The sequence below is a fragment of the Lutra lutra genome, chromosome 6 (genome assembly GCF_902655055.1).
Source record: "Lutra lutra chromosome 6, mLutLut1.2, whole genome shotgun sequence".
In the NCBI taxonomy this organism is placed as follows: domain Eukaryota; kingdom Metazoa; phylum Chordata; class Mammalia; order Carnivora; family Mustelidae; genus Lutra; species Lutra lutra.
In genome coordinates, this window is record NC_062283.1 from 79,232,918 (window position 1) to 79,249,760 (window position 16,843).

At 39.4% G+C, this 16,843-nt stretch overlaps 2 protein-coding genes across 12 annotated transcripts in view; one reads left to right on the forward strand and one right to left on the reverse strand.

Moving 5' to 3' along the window:
* Positions 1–511: 511 nt before the first annotated feature.
* The window catches only part of RNF146 (ring finger protein 146), a 31,831-nt gene continuing 15,499 nt past the window's right edge, over positions 512–16,843 (forward strand). For 2 of the 11 annotated variants that reach the window (XM_047735102.1, XM_047735110.1), the window contains exon 1: positions 12,290–12,355. The gene's annotated coding sequence lies outside the window, so the exon portion shown is untranslated. The other 9 variants (XM_047735108.1, XM_047735107.1, XM_047735105.1 and 6 more) reach the window with 9 other exon arrangements.
* Positions 11,486–13,274, reverse strand: LOC125101620 (uncharacterized protein DKFZp434B061-like). Its single transcript, XM_047732004.1, has 4 exons — positions 13,264–13,274; positions 12,943–13,117; positions 12,263–12,819; positions 11,486–12,042 (listed from the first exon to the last, which is right to left on the reverse strand). The coding sequence occupies exons 1-4, from the start codon at positions 13,272–13,274 to the stop codon at positions 11,865–11,867; spliced, it is 921 nt and encodes a 306-aa protein (XP_047587960.1). The 3' UTR covers positions 11,486–11,864.

Genomic DNA, 16,843 nt, shown 5'->3' on the forward strand with positions numbered 1-16,843 from the left:
CAACTGCTGGGTCTCTCCTTTACTCTCACACGATTATCACACCAACAACACTGAACAAGCTATGGTGGGAGAATCCCCCACACCAAGAAATTTTGCAACAGCAGCTGGGGGAACCTACAGTTTAACTTAATTTGAACCCTATCTACCTGGAGAAAGCATCAGATCCCTCAGGTTAGGGCTGTCTCACAAGATGGCCCTCAGCCTCAGGGGCCGATAGCAAGCTCAGGTTGTTGTCTGTATTTCTGGCCAATCAGCTATGACTTAAAGGTTCCCATCTGTTAGAAGGTGGAAGAGAGACGGTGAAGTATCTCCCAGACTGAAAAGGCACTTTAAGACCAGAAATGAAGCAGGCCTCTCCATACAGTTTACACAGTTTTACTCAGGATAACTTACTGACAGGGAGCCCTGGGTAGAGAATGAAGCATGGCAGCTGCATAGTTATTCCCTGCAAAAGCCAGACCTTAGTCCACAGATTTTATAGAGTGAGGGGACATGCAAAAGGGCATTGTAGTGAGATCAAAAGGTTTTCACGCACCTCAGAGGGTTGCATGCCCCTAACTGACAGCTACTCTTTAGTTAGATCTTGTGGCACCACCTGTGAGTCAAGAAGGGGAAGGACTATGTTATCTCTAATGGATTAGTGGGAGGCCCAAACAAGTCTTGGTGGGCATTGCTAAGGTATGTATATTAATCTTCCAGGGGCCTGGAATGCATAGCCCCAAGAGACATCACTGAACAAACATGAACAAGATGGAGGGCCAAAGATGGAGTCAGTATTGTCAGCTTCCTCAGGCTCAATTAATAGCTGGAGCAGCTCACAAAACTCAGGAAAACAGTTTACTTACCGTTTACCTGTTTATTATAAAAAGATATGATAAAGAAGGCAAATGAGCATCCAGATGGAAGAGATGCATAGGCAAACTTAGGTGGGAGGTTGCAGAGTTTCCATGTCCTCTCCAGGAGCACCACTTTCCCAACACTTTCCTGTGTTCATTAACCTGGAAGCTCCCTCTACCTGATACTTTTGGGATTCTTAAGGTATAATTTACTCAATTCCAGCTCCCTCACCCCTACCTGAATGATAGGACATGGGGCTGAAAGTTCCAAGCTTCTAATCATGTCTTGGTCTTCCTTGTGACCAGTCCCCATCCCAGAGTCCATGGAGAGTCATCTCATTAGAATAAAAGACACCGCTATCACCCAGGAAATTCCAAAGGATTTAGGAACTCTATGTCAGAAACGGGGATTAAACATCAAGTATCAGAACAAAAGATGTTCCTAGTGTTCTTGTTAACTAAGAAATTATAAGGATTTTAGGAGCTTTGTACAGGAATCAGGGCCAGAGAACTATATATATATATTTTTTTTCTTCTATTAATTCACTGGTAGGTTTTTGCCTTAGACCTGGATGATTAAAGAGACAAAGAAGGGAATAAATTCCCCAAAGAGAAATTCAATCTTTTTACTCCAGACTCAGAAACCTCAGCCCTGATTACACCGACATTGGTCTAGTCACTCCTGCCAGGTGGCAACAAGAGGGGAAAGGAATATGTCCATATCACAGTCATTGCTTTCATCTGTTTCCTTCTCTTCCTATCAGGGACTCAAAGAGCACTTTTGATTTGTGGCAATAAAAGGCAAAAATGAAAGTATTAGAATTTGAAAATGAATCCTGACAGTCTTTTGACCTCAGTAACCATATTCCAGGTATGGTCTGATTTTAGCACTGTCCTGCAAATAGATCCAGCATCTAAGAGAAAAGTAGACCAGATGGGAGGGTAGTGTCAGTAAAATCAATTTGGAATTGATAAATAGATAAATATAACCAAATAACAGGTTTTTGGAGAAAAAAATCATTCTAACATTAAAATGCAATCATGTGTAGAACTTGTATTAGTTGGGATTAAGAGCAAAAAACAAAAATCAAACCATCCCAACAAGCACAGAGGAACATACTGGAGGATAGAAGAATATGAGATCTTTTTACACAATCTCAGAGTCATTCTTGGAAAAGTGAGGAGCCAAAGTATCTATGGGGAAATTGGAAGGAAACAAACAGTCACAGCCAGATGGGACTGATCAGCTCCAACTGCTTTTTCCACCTTTCTCCACATTCCATGTGAGCTTTAAATTCCAAGGAGAGGAAAGCATCTGATTAGTATAGCTTGGGTCACATGTCCATCCCTTGGCCAAGGGAAATGAGGACATCTTGATTGATAGTTCTTTGTTGTATCCAATAGTGAAGAAGTAGTTTTCCCAATGAAAGTTCAGGGCACCATTTCAAAAAAAGAGGAAATGGATTTTTGGCAGCCATAAACAACAGATGTCCACTGCATGAACAAATAACACAGGTTTTGGGAAATGTACCAATGGAAAACAATGACATTGTGATTATCAGTTGTACCTTGGTGCAAGACTGTGAGATATATATATATATATATATATATATATATATACACACACACACACACATACATATGTGTAGACATTATAAATGCGTGAGACAAGCTGGCATGGAACAGGAAGTAGGAAGAATTGTGCCAAATTGCAGAACACAGAGGGCCACCACTCCTCTGTTCATGCCAATTCTGGCCATCTGGGGATGAGGGTCCAGTATTGCTGTATTTTCTGATTAACTTTTTTTTGCAGTTTTTCTTAAACATTTATATTTTGTTGAAAATTTTTCTGATTTTTAAGATACTGTTCAACAAACAGTATATATTTGTAGCCCAGTTATTACTATTACTATTATATTATTATAGTATATTATATTACTATTATAGGCTGACCAGCTTATAATATTTTCTTTATCACATAAGAGGTAAATATATTTTTTCTCTCCAAGTAGGCATATTTCCCCCCAAAACTGTTGAAAACATAGCCTTTCTTCTTAAATTCTTATTCTTCCTTTATCAAGCATTGTATACTGTATACTAGAAGCTATTATTTCCCACACATTTGGGTAAACTTGAGAATAATTTGTCCATCTCCAACAACATTCAGATTTTGACTTGGAATTTTAATTGCAAATTAAGTCCTTATTACTTCAAATAATTTTTAAAACAAAAAACCCAATTTTAAAACAACATTAAAATTTAATACAAAATAATTACTTTAATATTTTAAGTAACATTTAAATTTTTGTGTATTGTTTTATTTCTAAATATTTGACTTAAGTTTTTTCTAGTTCTAAGAATTTTAAAATTTATTCTTTTAAGCATTCTAAACATATAACTGAATAATCGGTCATCACTTTCTGGGCTAGCAAATATTTTATGTAACATGGAGGGGTTTTATTTGTTAAAAGCTTGCAAGGGCTCAACTGTAAAACTGTGATGATTTGGAACTATTAATTTTTTAAAGATTTTATTTATTTATTTGAGAAAGAGAGAGAGAGAGAGAGCACAATGGCAGGGTATAAGGGCAGAGGGAGAGAGAGAAGTAGACTCACCACTGAGCAGGGAGCCCAATTCAGGGCTCAATTCCAGGATCCTGGGATCATGACCTGAACTGAAGGCAGATGCTAAACCAACTGAGCTACCCAGGCACCCCTGAAAGTGTTTTTTAAGTAATTCCATAGTTATTGTATGTATGTCTTAAGATTCTAGTCATTTTTATTTACCTAAAACATTATTTATTTACTTAGCAAAAGTTTCCAATGCAGCTATTTTTGCTCTTTTAGTAATTCACTTCTGATTTTTATTCAGATAACTCATAATACTAAGTTTTCTGTAGGAAATAAATAACATTTATGGATATCAACTATATGCCTCTGTTCTATGAGCTTTGGGTAGTAAAGACATATAAGGCCCCTCTCTTCAAGAAACTTACATTCTTAGAAGCAAAGACAGATAATAAACCACGAAATAATTTTTTACAATATCAAGTAAGGAAAAAATACTCTGGGGACGCCTCGGTGGCTCAGTTGGTTGAGCCGCTGCCTTTGGCTCAGGTCATGATCCCAGAGTCCTGGGATCGAGTCCCACATCGGACTTCTTGCTTGGCAGGGAACCTGCTTCTCTCGCTGCCTCTCTGCCTGCTTGTGTGTACTCTCTGGCAAATAAATAACATCTTTAAAAAAAAAAAGAAAGGAAAAATACTCTGGTGAGATTAAGAGTGTGATATGAGGGGCACCCAGGTGGCTCAGTCCATTAAGCAGCCACTCTTGGTTTCAGCTCAGGTCAGGATCTTAGTGTCATGAAATCCCACCTTGAGCTCCATGCTTCATGCTCCATGCATGGGGAGTCTGCTTGGGGTTCTCTCTCTCCTTTTGGTTCTGCCTCTTCCTATACTCCCTCTCTCAAATAAATAAATAAATAAATAAATCTTTTCTTTTTTTTTTTTTTTTAAGATTTTATTTATTTGACAGAGAGAGGGGGAGAGCCAGAGAGCACAAGGGGGGCGGGAGGATGGCAGAGGGAGAGGGAGAAGCAGGCTCCCCTCTGAGCAGGGAACCCCCTCAACGTAGGGAGCGGTGGGGGAAGATGCTGTATCCCAGGACCCTGGGATCATGACCTGAGCTGAAGGCAAATGCTTAACTGACTGACTCAGGCACCTCTAAATAAAAAAAAAATTTTTTTTTAAGTGTGATGTTATATAGGATGTGACAGGCTGAGGGAAGTAGAGAATTATGGGTAGTCAGAAAAAAACCAAAAAACAAACAAACAGAAAAGAAAACCACTCCAAAAAATCAAAAACAACAAAAAACCCACCTGAGGTGATATCAAAGTTGAGACATCATTGATAAGAAGTAAGTACCACAGATCCGAAGAGATTTGTCTTAGCTATTGGGTCTACTATCACAAAATAGCACAGATTAGTAGCTTATTAATGACAGAAATCTAATACTCAAAGTTCTGAAGGCTCTAAGAGATCAGGGTACCAGGTTGGATGAGAGCTCTCCTCCAAGTTGCAGACCTTTCTCTCCTTGTTCCTCACAAGCAGAAGGGCTGGGTAGTTCTGCAGGACATATTTTACAAGAGCACTAAGCCACTAAGCTCTTTCTTTTCTTTTCTTTTCTTTTCTTTTCTTTCTTTCTTTCTTTCTTTCTTTAATATTTTATTTATTTATTTGACAGAGAGAGATCACAAGTAGGCAGAGAGGCAGGCAGAAGGGGGTGGGGGAAGCAGGCTCCCCGCTGAGCAGAGAGCCCGATGTGGGGCTCGATCCCAGGACCCTGGGATCATGACCTGAGCCAAAGGTAGAGGCTTTAACCCACTGAGCCACCCAGGCGCCCCACTAAGCTCTTTCATAAGTGTTTCACCCTCATGAATCCATCTTCTCCTAAAGTCCCTATCTACGAACACCTTCACCTTTGGGAATTTAGGATTTCAACTTTAATCTTTCAGGGACACAAACATTCAGACCATAGAATGATTCCACGTAGAAGGCACTGTTCATCCAAACTATATGAAAAATTTCTCTCTCTATCAATATTAGTATGTTCCAGGTTACTCGTGCCACTGGAATTTTCAAATTTATTACTATAATGTTATTTAGTAACGCTATCTTCCCCCATATCTATGGCTGTTTTTCTTTCTCATTCTTAATATGTATTTGTGGTTTATATCTTTTTACTTTTATTTTTAAATCAAACAAAACTTTTGGATTATCAATTCTACTTTCATTTTTATATTTAGGATTTTATTCCTCTATTTTTGTGTCCTTTTTAAAAAATTCTTTTTATTCTTTATTTTTAGTAATAGAAAATTATAAGACTATGAAATTTTCTGTTAAGTTTTACCCATGTTCAAAAAAATGCTGACACATTGGATTCTTGTTTTTCTTGCTTTATGATTGTCTCAAATTATAATATTGATTTTATTGTTGGCCCAAGATTTAGAGACTTTAAACTTTGAAATGATAGGTAATTTTTCCCCATTTAAATTTTATTAATATCCAGTATAATTACACTGTTATCAGAAAATATGACCTGAGAAATTTATTGAAATATTCTTTGTAGTTTAAGTACATGAGTTTCTTTTCTTTCCTTTTCTGTTTCATAATTATTACACAGGTACTTGAATATAAGGTATATTCTTCTCTTGTGGATATAAAATTTTTTGTGTATCTATTGATCAACAAAATATCATGCAATTTCTCCTTCTCATCATCTTTTTTAAAAAGCTATGTACTCTATTAAAAGTTGAAAGATGCTATCAGTGGTACAAAACAGATTTTTTTTTTCCAGTTTGCCTATTTCTAATGGTTTAGAAGGAATGAGAAAGTGTGACAGCCAGAAATACAAGTTTGTAGTTAGAGTATGAGACTCTTTATTGCCAGATCTAGGAACTGTATCGTGTATCAGGATGTCTTTTATTGCAAATACTATGCAAAAAGTGAACTCAAGCTGACTAAAACAATGTAGGGGTCATATGAGCTTACATAATCGAGAACTTTAGAAAAAAGGCAGCCTTGAAGTGTGCTTCAATGAGGCTTCTGGCATTCTCTCAGTCCAATTGTTCTGTCCCTATCAGGTTCATCTTCAGGCTGGTTTTCCTCATGGTAACAACACGAAGGCAGCAACCCAAGGTGTGGCCTCTGTACTTAATGCCATCTAAAGGAGAGGGTCTGCATCCCAAAGCTGTGAAAGTACCAGAATTTCATTCTAGCACTCTTAGGTCAAATACCCACACCTTATAGACATTAGCCCGGAGTTGGCATATACTCACTGACTTAGTCCAGTTTCATGCTCCATTTATAAGAATGGTGTAACGTTTCCCAGAATCTCATAGACCCCATATAGAAGGTCCATAGGACAATGAGGAAGAACAAAAGGGAACACTCAATACTGGTTACAGTAGCAGCAAATACCTTATCTGTTGATGCCCAGCCTCACACTGGCACTTCTATATTGCTTGGTATCTAAGGGAGCCAAAAAGTCATTTTCCAGAACCTGCTGACTGTTGGTTTCTTGTGTAGTTCTACCAAGTGGAAGACACTCATGCAAATAGGAGGTGGAAGGGGAAAGTTGATTCTTTTCTTGGTCCTGGCTCTGGCAGTAGCGGGGCTAGGTAAGTCCTGGTGGCCATGAGATCCCTGCAGCCTTGGTGAGCTTATGAGCTCCTGGCTTGCTGTTGCAGCAGGTCAAACGGATGTGCTCCAGCAGGCTTGAGGAACATACGAGTGGCCTTAGGAACACTAGAAAGCCCTCTGTGCCTTTGACCTCAGGAGAGCTTAGTGACTTTCTAGTTACTGATTTCACAGAACCCTCATCTTCCTTCTTTGGCTCCCCCATTTTTTTCAAAATTTGCAAGCAATTCACTGCATTAACTTCCCTTTGTTTGAAATACATAAGGTGGTTTCTATGTTCCAAATTGGACCCTGACTGATACAGTGCTATGCAAAAATATTTCAACTTTTTAGGTTATAATTTTATTAAGCTGATAATTGGTATGTATATGATTCCATAAATAAACAAAAGCCCAAATGCATGATTATAAGTCCATTTAACATTGATTCCTTAATCCTAGTCATTCTGAGGAAAATGTGATATTGAAAAACATATTTGCTGCCTGTATGAATGTAAATTACTTCCTTTTATGTAATAGGTGCACTGTTTAAGATTCATTTTTATTAAAATAATAATCAAGCTTTAAAATAACAAATAATTCTGTCAAAAAAATAAAACAGAGCACTTATCATTCAATACTCAGTGAGTGGTCAGGTCATCCAACAAAACAAGCATGGATTTGGGAGATAATAGCTAATATTGTCAATATAAGATATCTAAAAATCAATACATACATCATGTGTTCATACAAGCAGAGTGAGGAAAGGCAGCCTTGACTTTATAGTCAAACTGTAAAATTTTCACCCAGTGACTGCTTTGTGTTGTATTATTTCCCAAGAATACAATTGTCAGAATTTGGTTGTAACTCCTGGGGCCACATTAGGAACATTGATAACTAGTTAAAGAGAGAGCACTGATTATCACATTAGGTAAAGGAGAAACAAAACTGTCTACTATTATTTACAAGGGAATTCTACTGGGAAAGTAAAACTGAGAACTATCTAAAATATTTAGTCGCTTTAAAATAATTGGGGTGCTGTGTGGCTCAATTAAACATCCAACTCTTGATTTTGGCTCAGGGCATGATCTTAGGCTTCTGAGATTGAGCTCTGCACTGGGCTCTGCACTCAGTGGAAAGTCTCCTCCCCGCCCACCTCCTTCCACCCCTCCCCCACTTGTGCACGTGCACGCACTCTCTCTCTCTCTCTCAAATAAAAAAACTTTAAAAAAGTAATAATACCATTAAGTGTAAACATAGTATCTAAATAATTTCAATATCTATATACTCAATAAAAAACTATATTCTCCAATAAAAAGCTTACTTAGTGAGAAGAGTGGCATTATCTTGTGTTTTGTAAACCTCTTTTAGCCTGGCTTAATTGATACAGCCAAATTCTAATACATCTTTCTACATTCAATCTGTTGCTATGTCACACATCATGTAACCTCAGAAAACTTCAATGTACAAAGGCGCAGGAGGTTGGGGAACTGAGTGAACCAGGCAGCTAGAGTCTTAGTATTATTATCAAAATAATGTTCACCTCTGGAGCCCTCTGAGATCTCAAGGACCCCCAGGGAATACTAGAAAACACCTTAAAAACCAGTGCCCTTAGACTAGCTACATCAGTGGTTTTCAACAGATTTTTCACTGTAACACATATTTTCTCATGTGTGTTTTCCTGGATGTCTTCAGATATTAACTAAACAAAATGAATACTTTAATTACTAAGCAAAACAAATTTAACATCAAACACTTATAGGTGCTGGAGGACAGTAGGAGGAAGTGGGAGTGCCCAGAGAGATACCTGATTTTCATCAAAGTATTTTATGTGCTTGTGGAAAATAGACAATGGGTTAGGAATAATGAGCACTTTATAGCAGTCTGTTCCAACTCCTTTATCTTTGATTCAGTGAATCAAAATAGAATGCCAGTAACCATAACATTATTACAGAGGTACCTTCAATCGGCTAGGTCTGATTTATTTCTTTAAATCACTTGAAAGTTTGAGCATTTTAATAAATACTGGAAATCAATCTCTTTTTAAAAAACGATTTATTTATTCACTTGAGAGAGAGAGAGCGCGCGCGCGAGCATGAGGGGGAGGGGCAGAAGGAAAGGGAGAGAGAATCGGAAGCCGACTCTGTGATGAGCACAGAGCCCAGTGTTGGGCTGGATCTCACCACCCAGATCACAACCAAGAGTCGCTGCTCAACTGACTGTGCCCCCAGGTGCCCCAGAAATGAATCGCTTTTAAAACACTTTTGACAACATTGAGAAGTGCTATACCATATATATTATTTATATTATTTATAGACAGAAACTCACCAGTATCTTTCAGGTGGCTGGTAGAAATGGGATATATACTATTATCCAATTCTCTTTATATGCAATTGTTGACAAATAATGAGTTTTTATTCATTTATATATTGTTTGGGATATAAATGTGTGTGCACTATTTATTCATTCTTTCAACATATATTTATAGAGTTTCTCTAATATGTCAGGTCCTATTACTGGCAGTTAGGATACAAAAGAGAACACAAATTCCTATCAACAGAAGAGATTTATGTTCTAGTGTGGAGAGACACACAATAAAGATAAATAAACTAACTAAAACATACCTTACTTTGTGATAAACATTAGAGAAAAAAAAGTAAAGGGGGGGATAAGAACATTGGGAATAGGAGATGTCATGATTTAAAATAGGGTAGCAAGAAGAGGACTGACTGAAAGGATGGTTTTTAGGAACAGAGAGAAAGGAAACCATTACAGGGAAGAGCACTGTAAGCAGAGAAAACTGCAACTGCAAAGACTGAGGTTGAGAGCTTACATAGTGTCTTTTTGGAACAGAAAGCTGTATTGTTTGTGAGGTCAGAGAGGTAACGGGGGGGGGGAGAATCTTAGGGCCATGTATGGGACTTTGATTTTTACTTTGTTTTGGGAGGCCATAAGAGACTATGAACAGAGAGAGAAGTGGCATGATCTGACGTTCTTTTAAGAAGTTTACTTTGGCCTCTATGTTGAAGCCAAACCTCCCTTTGAGGAAGGCAAGAACAGAAGCAAGAAAACCAGTCCCTGGGCTACTGCAATAATCTAAACAAGAGATGGTGTAGGTGGTATCAGAAGTGGTAACTAGCCATTTTCTGAATGTATTTTGAAGGAAAAATCAAGATTATTAGCAAAGTGGATAAGGGACATAAGAGAAAGAGGAATTAAAGATGGGTTTGGATGTGGAAAGATGGAGTTTCTCACCAATACAGTTTAAGATTATAGGTGTAGCTGAGAGACAATTTGAAGCCTGAAAGGGCACGGCAGCAAGATTCTTGTTAATTCCTTTCTTGTGTGCAGACAGATAGAATATCAACTATAATATTTATTTACAGAAACTGTTCTAAATATATTCCAGAGCAATGGAAGACTTGTGAATAACTTTTTCTAAATTAAAAGTATTTATGGATCAGTAAACATGCTTGTGTCCTGATCTCCACTCTAACTTGAGCAAGAAAGTCTTTAAGTCATGTAACCTTGTCATATCTATTTTTTTTTTTTAAGATTTTATTTATTTATTTGTCAGGGACAGAGGGAGAGAGAGAGAGCGAGCACAGGCAGACAGAGAGGCAGGCAGAGGCAGAGGGAGAAGCAGGTTCCCTGCCAAGCAAGGAGCCCGATGTGGGACTTGATCCCAGGACACTGGGATCATGACCTGAGCCCAAGGCAGCCGCTTAACCAACTGAGCCACCCAGGTGTCCCTCATATCTATTTCTTAATTGATAAAATAAGCATTAGATGGGGTGAACTCTTACGATCCCTGCCTGAATTCAAATCCCGGCTGTGTCTGTTTTTGTAAAATGGGAATAACAATAGTACCTACCTCATAGTTTATTGTGAGCTAGTATGTGTAAAGCACTTAGAATGGTGCCGTTCACAGTATTATATCTTAAAGCTGGAATTTTTAAGTATATGCCAAATTTCTGGTATTATTTGTTCGTGGGGTGTGTAGGATAAAGGAGTAAGACAGAGGATTAAGCTTAAAGCTGGAGAACCTGCTCTTCAACATTATCACACTTACAGACGTTATAAAAAAAATTATTTTGCTTACACTAAGCATCATTGGGCTAGATGGCAACTCTTCAAGAACCAGTTATGTATTGATATATATGAATAAAAACCTTGAAATATATTGATTTCAGAAAAAAAGAGTATGGAAACATGTCTACATATATAGTCACTAGAAATTTCCAAACTTAATGACGTCTCAAAAATGCAGCAGCACGGGGCGCCTGGGTGGCTCAGTGGATTAAAGCCTCTGCCTTCGGCTCAGGTCATGATCCCAGAGTCCTGGAATCGAGCCCCCCATCCGGCTCTCTGCTCGGCAGGGAGCCTGCTTCCTCCTCTCTCTCTCTCTGCCTGCCTCTCTGCCTACTTGTGATCTCTATCTGTCAAATAAAATAAAATCTTAAAAAAAAAAAAATGCAGCAGCACTGCAAGTAAGATACTGCCATGGAATGTTGGAATATATACTCTTTTAAAGACAAAAGGCATGCTATTCCACCTTTTTACTATAAATTGAGAAAATATAATCAGTTCCGAGAAAGACAATGTACATGCTAAAATGTAATGGAGGATACCACCACGGTTTTGACGGTTAAAACCACATGAACGCAACAAGATAAGCCATTCCTTCAGTTTTAGATTCTTCTGACTAATCTCTTCCTCCAGTTACCTATGCTCTAGTCTAAGAAAAATGGGTCCAAAAGGAAATTAAGATCTATTTTTTTTTCCGATTAAATTGCTCAACCCTTCAGACGGTGAACTAACTACAACTCTCAAAGAACCCCTTCGTTGTGGCTGTTAAGAGAACAAGCAGTACTCTGCCAAGGACTCTGTACCCCCAAATCCAGCTAGGCGCCCGAAAGCTTCTCTTGGGAGCGGGGGTTTCTGAGCAGTACCACCTGCTGGTTCTACACGCGTTTTTCCTTGCTTTGCCCCACATCTCACTGGTGGACCGCATTCTTTCGATCTCCGGCACCTAATTACAAATAAAGCACAATACAAAGCCGTTAGAACGATCCAGGCAGAAACTGCAGGTCTCCAGAGGTAGTAACAAGTAGATACCCAACCCCTCGCTTCAGTGTTGGGTCGCGGAGAATCACCGCGCGGAAGGGATACCGCGGGCACCCCAGTACGAGGCTCTACTTCCGCCCCGCGCGGCCCCGCCCCCCTCGCGACGCGACGAGCCGTCACGTGACCGTCGCGCGCGTTCCCGGCCGCTGCGGGCTCCGAGGCCGAGGAGGAAAGACGGCGAGACGGCCGAGGCTGCGGCTAGAGAGGTTGGAGTCAGGGTGAGGTTCTTGCGGGGAAGGGTCAAAGTCAGCCACTCTGACGCCCTAGCCCAGGGAAAGGCGTGATGGCTCGCGGTGTCACCTCCAGGAGCGACGCGCTCCAGGTCGGCCCTACACTCCGGGCCTGAGAGGGGCGGTGGCGAGGTCAGAGGCCGGTACGTAGGTGGACGCCCTTGGGCCGGCTCGGCCGCGGCTCTCGGCGCCCAGGCGTGATGGGGCAGTTCAGCTCTTTCCGCCGCCCCCACCTTGGTTGCTGTCGCAGGCGAGAAGACTGTGACGGGCGCTGCGTTGTCCGCCGCCGCCGCAGCCCCTGCCCTGGGCGAGGGCCCGGAGCTGGTCACGGTCGGGGTGCGAGAGGAGGAGCAGCGGCCATTACTGCGCAGCCTCTTCCGCCGGGGTCCTCGTCTCTGCCTTTGGTGGCAACCCGGTTCCTCTCCTCTTCCCTTGGTGGTGGTGTCAGGCCTCTACTGGGGGACCTAACGTGCTCAAGATTTAAGGGCGGCTATGGTTTGAAGGGTATCCTGCGCCCTGTCTCCCGTGTGGAGGCCTCTCCCCGGGACTTGGGTCAGATCGCAGCCGGGGCGTACAGTTCCCTGTATTTTGTCTTTTTCCGGAGTGTCTTTGGCCACTTCCTTCTCTTCCCTCTCTCCCTCCTCCTCCTGCTCAGTGTCTGGGTCTTGCCTAGTAGGAAGAGCAGTCCCTCCACCCTGCCCTGGTAAAGCCCAGCGCTGCGTATTCTCGTTGTTTTGATGAGTAGTAAATCTTCGGAACAATTAAGAGATCTCTTTACCAATTGAGCACCCCCCCAACCCTCAGTGCATCTTAAAAGCGGAGGCTGTTGCTTTGTTCTGGTTGCTGAGTACGAATTCTCTATCTACCCCCCCACCCCATCCCGTCTAAAAGAGTACGGGTCTTCCATTGTTGTTGCTGTTTTGTTTTCCGTGGGGATCTAGAGAAGGCTGTAAAACTGTTTTGCGTTTACACACACATTTTGGCAACTGGAGCTTTCTCTTGTTAATCATTTTCGTATATGTTTTTATTTTTCTATCCTAAGTGCCAGTTTAGTCACACTTACCAAATTTCGAAAAGTACTTAAATTTTAAGTAATATTTTTGTAATATTGGAACAGTGTGGAATTAAGGGAAGAATAAAGCCAAGAAATGGTAGAAAAAGCATTGCCTTTATAGCTTGACATTTCAGGCGCCTGGGCACACTCCCTCCCCTCCAGTGTGTGTACTTTTTAAATAGGATGAGAAAGTATAACATTGGCACTGAAAACAGTGTATAATTACAGAAATTGGAGGACTTAAGACTTTTTGTCTTTTTAGCAAATGAATCTTTGTTTAGACTCTGAAAAAGACGTGGAATATAGGACACATGAAGAAATTACCCACAGAAATAATTGGATTTATGATGTTGGCTCTGCTGTTTTCATGACCAGCAAATACTGTTTGTCTTGAGTGTCTGAGTGCTCCAAAAACACATGAAAATAGGTCAAGCAAATTTAAAGAGAAAACCAGAAAAGTGAATGCTACACTAGAAATAGATTTTTGGGTGTGTTTGTTTTAGCCTTGTGTATCTTAAATTGAAACATTTTGTTAAACCCGCTCTTTGATTTAGAATTTATTTTTCAAATGGGCCAATGTAAGTTGTAGGCAAAATTAAAATAATGGTAAACATTTGAAAGTTTTTATTATTCACTGCGTGTTAAAAACTTGGTAGAATTAAAATCATCATGGAAACTATTTTCCAAACAGCTAGTCATCAGACATCAGGATGAAAAAGGAAATGGCATTTTTCTTTTAGGAGTCACGTGTCAACTGGTAAAGTATTTTGTTTTAGTTTCCACTGATTTGAATTGTTAGAAGACTAGGACAGATTTTGTTTTTTTTTTTTAATGGATCCAGAAATGATTTTTTAACTTAATATGGAAGGAAAAGTTAGTATTTAGTCTTTTCTTTTCACAATATTAGTCTGTTTAGAGATTATTTTATGTATTAGCCATTTACTGGCATGAAATGCCTGACATACTGTCAGCTGAGTAGTTGAATTTTTTTTTTTTCCCCAGTGTCAGTAACAGAGGGTGCTACCTTTTTTTTACATTCCCCTCCCTTGTTCTTGATTGTGCCTAAGGAACATGAATTTGTGAAACAACAGGTTGGACAAGGAATAATCTTTGTGGATATGGAAACCATTTTATTAACATTCTTCTACAGCCACCTGTGCCTATTTATGGAATATTTAGTGTTTATGGCTTACTACCTTTTGGATAATTAAAATAAAACCTGTTAAATTTATGTTAAAGCATTTAGAATTACAGAAAAAAGAGAAGGGTTAAATAACAGGGAGTTAGGACTTGACAGGGTCACACACAATTAGCAACAGAGCCTTTCTCATTTACAAAATGGCTACAGGTTTTGAAACGTCTGATGAGATTATTATTATTTTTTTAAAGATTTTTATTTATTTGACAGATCACAAGTAGGCAGAGAGGCAGGCAGAGAGAGAGAGGAGGAAGCAGGCTCCCCACTGAGCAGAGAGCCAGATGCGGGGCTGGATCCCAGGACCCTGGGATCATGACCTGAGCCGAAGGCAGAGGCTTTATCCCACTGAGTCACCCAGGTGCCCCATGTTTGATGAGATTAAAAGACAGTATTTGTTCACATTCACATTTCATGTTTTGCTTAAAATAAAATGCAGAGGACAGAGTTGGTGGGGAGATGTCAAGGTTTAATGCTTGAATATGAGGAGTGTGAAGGTCATAGATTGCCATACAGTAATGTTTTATAAGGGGAGTAGTAAACAGTAAAGGAAGTAATTCTTTATGATAGTGTAGTGTTGGGGCTCCTGGGCAGCTCACTTGGTTAAGTATCCTACCCCTGATCCCAACTCAGGTCTTAATTTTAGGGTCCTGAGTTCAAGCTTCATTTTGGGCTTGAATAATTTCAGTGTATGGGTTATCCTCATACAGTAATAGAAGAATGTGCAAAATATAGTGGAGGGAACAATTTTGGGGAGGTAGTCAGAGAAAGTGGTAGTATAGTAGCATTCATAAGTTATAAAAGCTGGATTATACTAGGAGGAGGAAGTACAGAACTACAAAAGGGAGGTTTAGAGAAGTATGAATAATTTGGTATAAATAGACTGTGAATCTGTGAGAGTGGTGGTAGGAGAGGCGCCCCAAATTTGATATATTTTTAAAGATTTTTATTTATTTATTTGACAGAGATTACAAGTAGGCAGAGGCAGGCAGAGAGAGAGACGGGGAAGCAGGCTCTCCACTGAGCAGAGAGCCCGACACGGGGCTTGATCCCAGGACGCTGAAGGCAGAGGCTTTAACCCACTGAGCCACCCAGGAGCCCCTTATAATTTGATATTTTAGCTATTATATACTTTCCTTTTTCTTTGATAAGTTCTTTTGAAAAGATAATCATTTATTTGAATCTGTTATGTGGAGAAAAATGGTGGTTTTTTGATTTTATGACTGACTTGAAAAGTGGAATTGTAATTAGTCCTAGATATTTTCAGAGAAGATAACAGCATAGTCAAATAATAGAAGTGTGAATTTTTTGAGTGGTTACAGATTATAAATAGTATGGTATTATTTCATTTTCATTTATACTTACTTACTCATTGGTTGAGTGGGTAAATGACTTAAATTCACGGACAATCTCTAAACTCTTATATATTTTGAAATTTAGTCTGTCATCTTTTTCCCCTAGAATTATTAAGGGGCAGAAATATGTAATGTAGTTTCAAATCTTTTCTTTTTTTCTTTTTCTTTTTTTTTTTTTAAGATTTTTTTATTTATTTGACAGACAGAGATCACAATAGGCAGAGAGACAGGCAGAGAGAGAGGAAGGGAAGCAGGCTTCCCGCTGAGCAGAGAGCAGGATGCGGGGCTCCATCCCAGGACACTTGGGATCATGACCTGACCCTAAGGCAGAGGCTTTAACCCACGGAGCCACCCAGGTGCCCCAGATCTTTTCTCTTCTTATATTACCTTCCTAATAGTTCTTTTCTGTAGAAATTTTCACCTAAAGAAAATTGGTATTTGCATATCAAAATAGTGTGGTAAATTTTACTATAGTAATTCATAAAATATATTGAGTTTGGTGTATAATTTGTAAATCATTCATTGAAGCAAGAATTATGTATGTTTGAATTATTTATGTTAACCAAATTAATTCTGACTTATAGTTAGAATTCACTATTTTATCTTACATCTTTGGATGAAAGGAAGAGCCTTCCTTTCCCCTCATTTAAAAAAAATCTTTGGTTACAAATTAGAAATTTTCTAAGGACTACTACATATGACCATTCTGAATATTTACATGCTATGCCCTGTCTTATGTCCACTTGGCATTATAATTCTCAGAGGTTATAGTGGATGGATTAGCTTGGGAGAATTGGTATCACTGAAACCAGTCAATTTTGATTACAACACAAAATACAGTTTTCTTTTTTATCTGGTCAGCAAAAGTGTGA

What these genes read in the sequence shown, in the direction of transcription:
- LOC125101620 (XM_047732004.1), bottom strand. An exon ending in AAGACAAAATACAGGGAACT is followed by an intron (nt 12,820 to 12,942) that starts GTACGCCCCGGC and finishes GTCCCCCAGTAG; the next exon opens with AGGCCTGACACCACCACCAA. An exon ending in GGCCGGGAACGCGCGCGACG is followed by an intron (nt 12,043 to 12,262) that starts GTCACGTGACGG and finishes ATTTGTAATTAG; the next exon opens with GTGCCGGAGATCGAAAGAAT.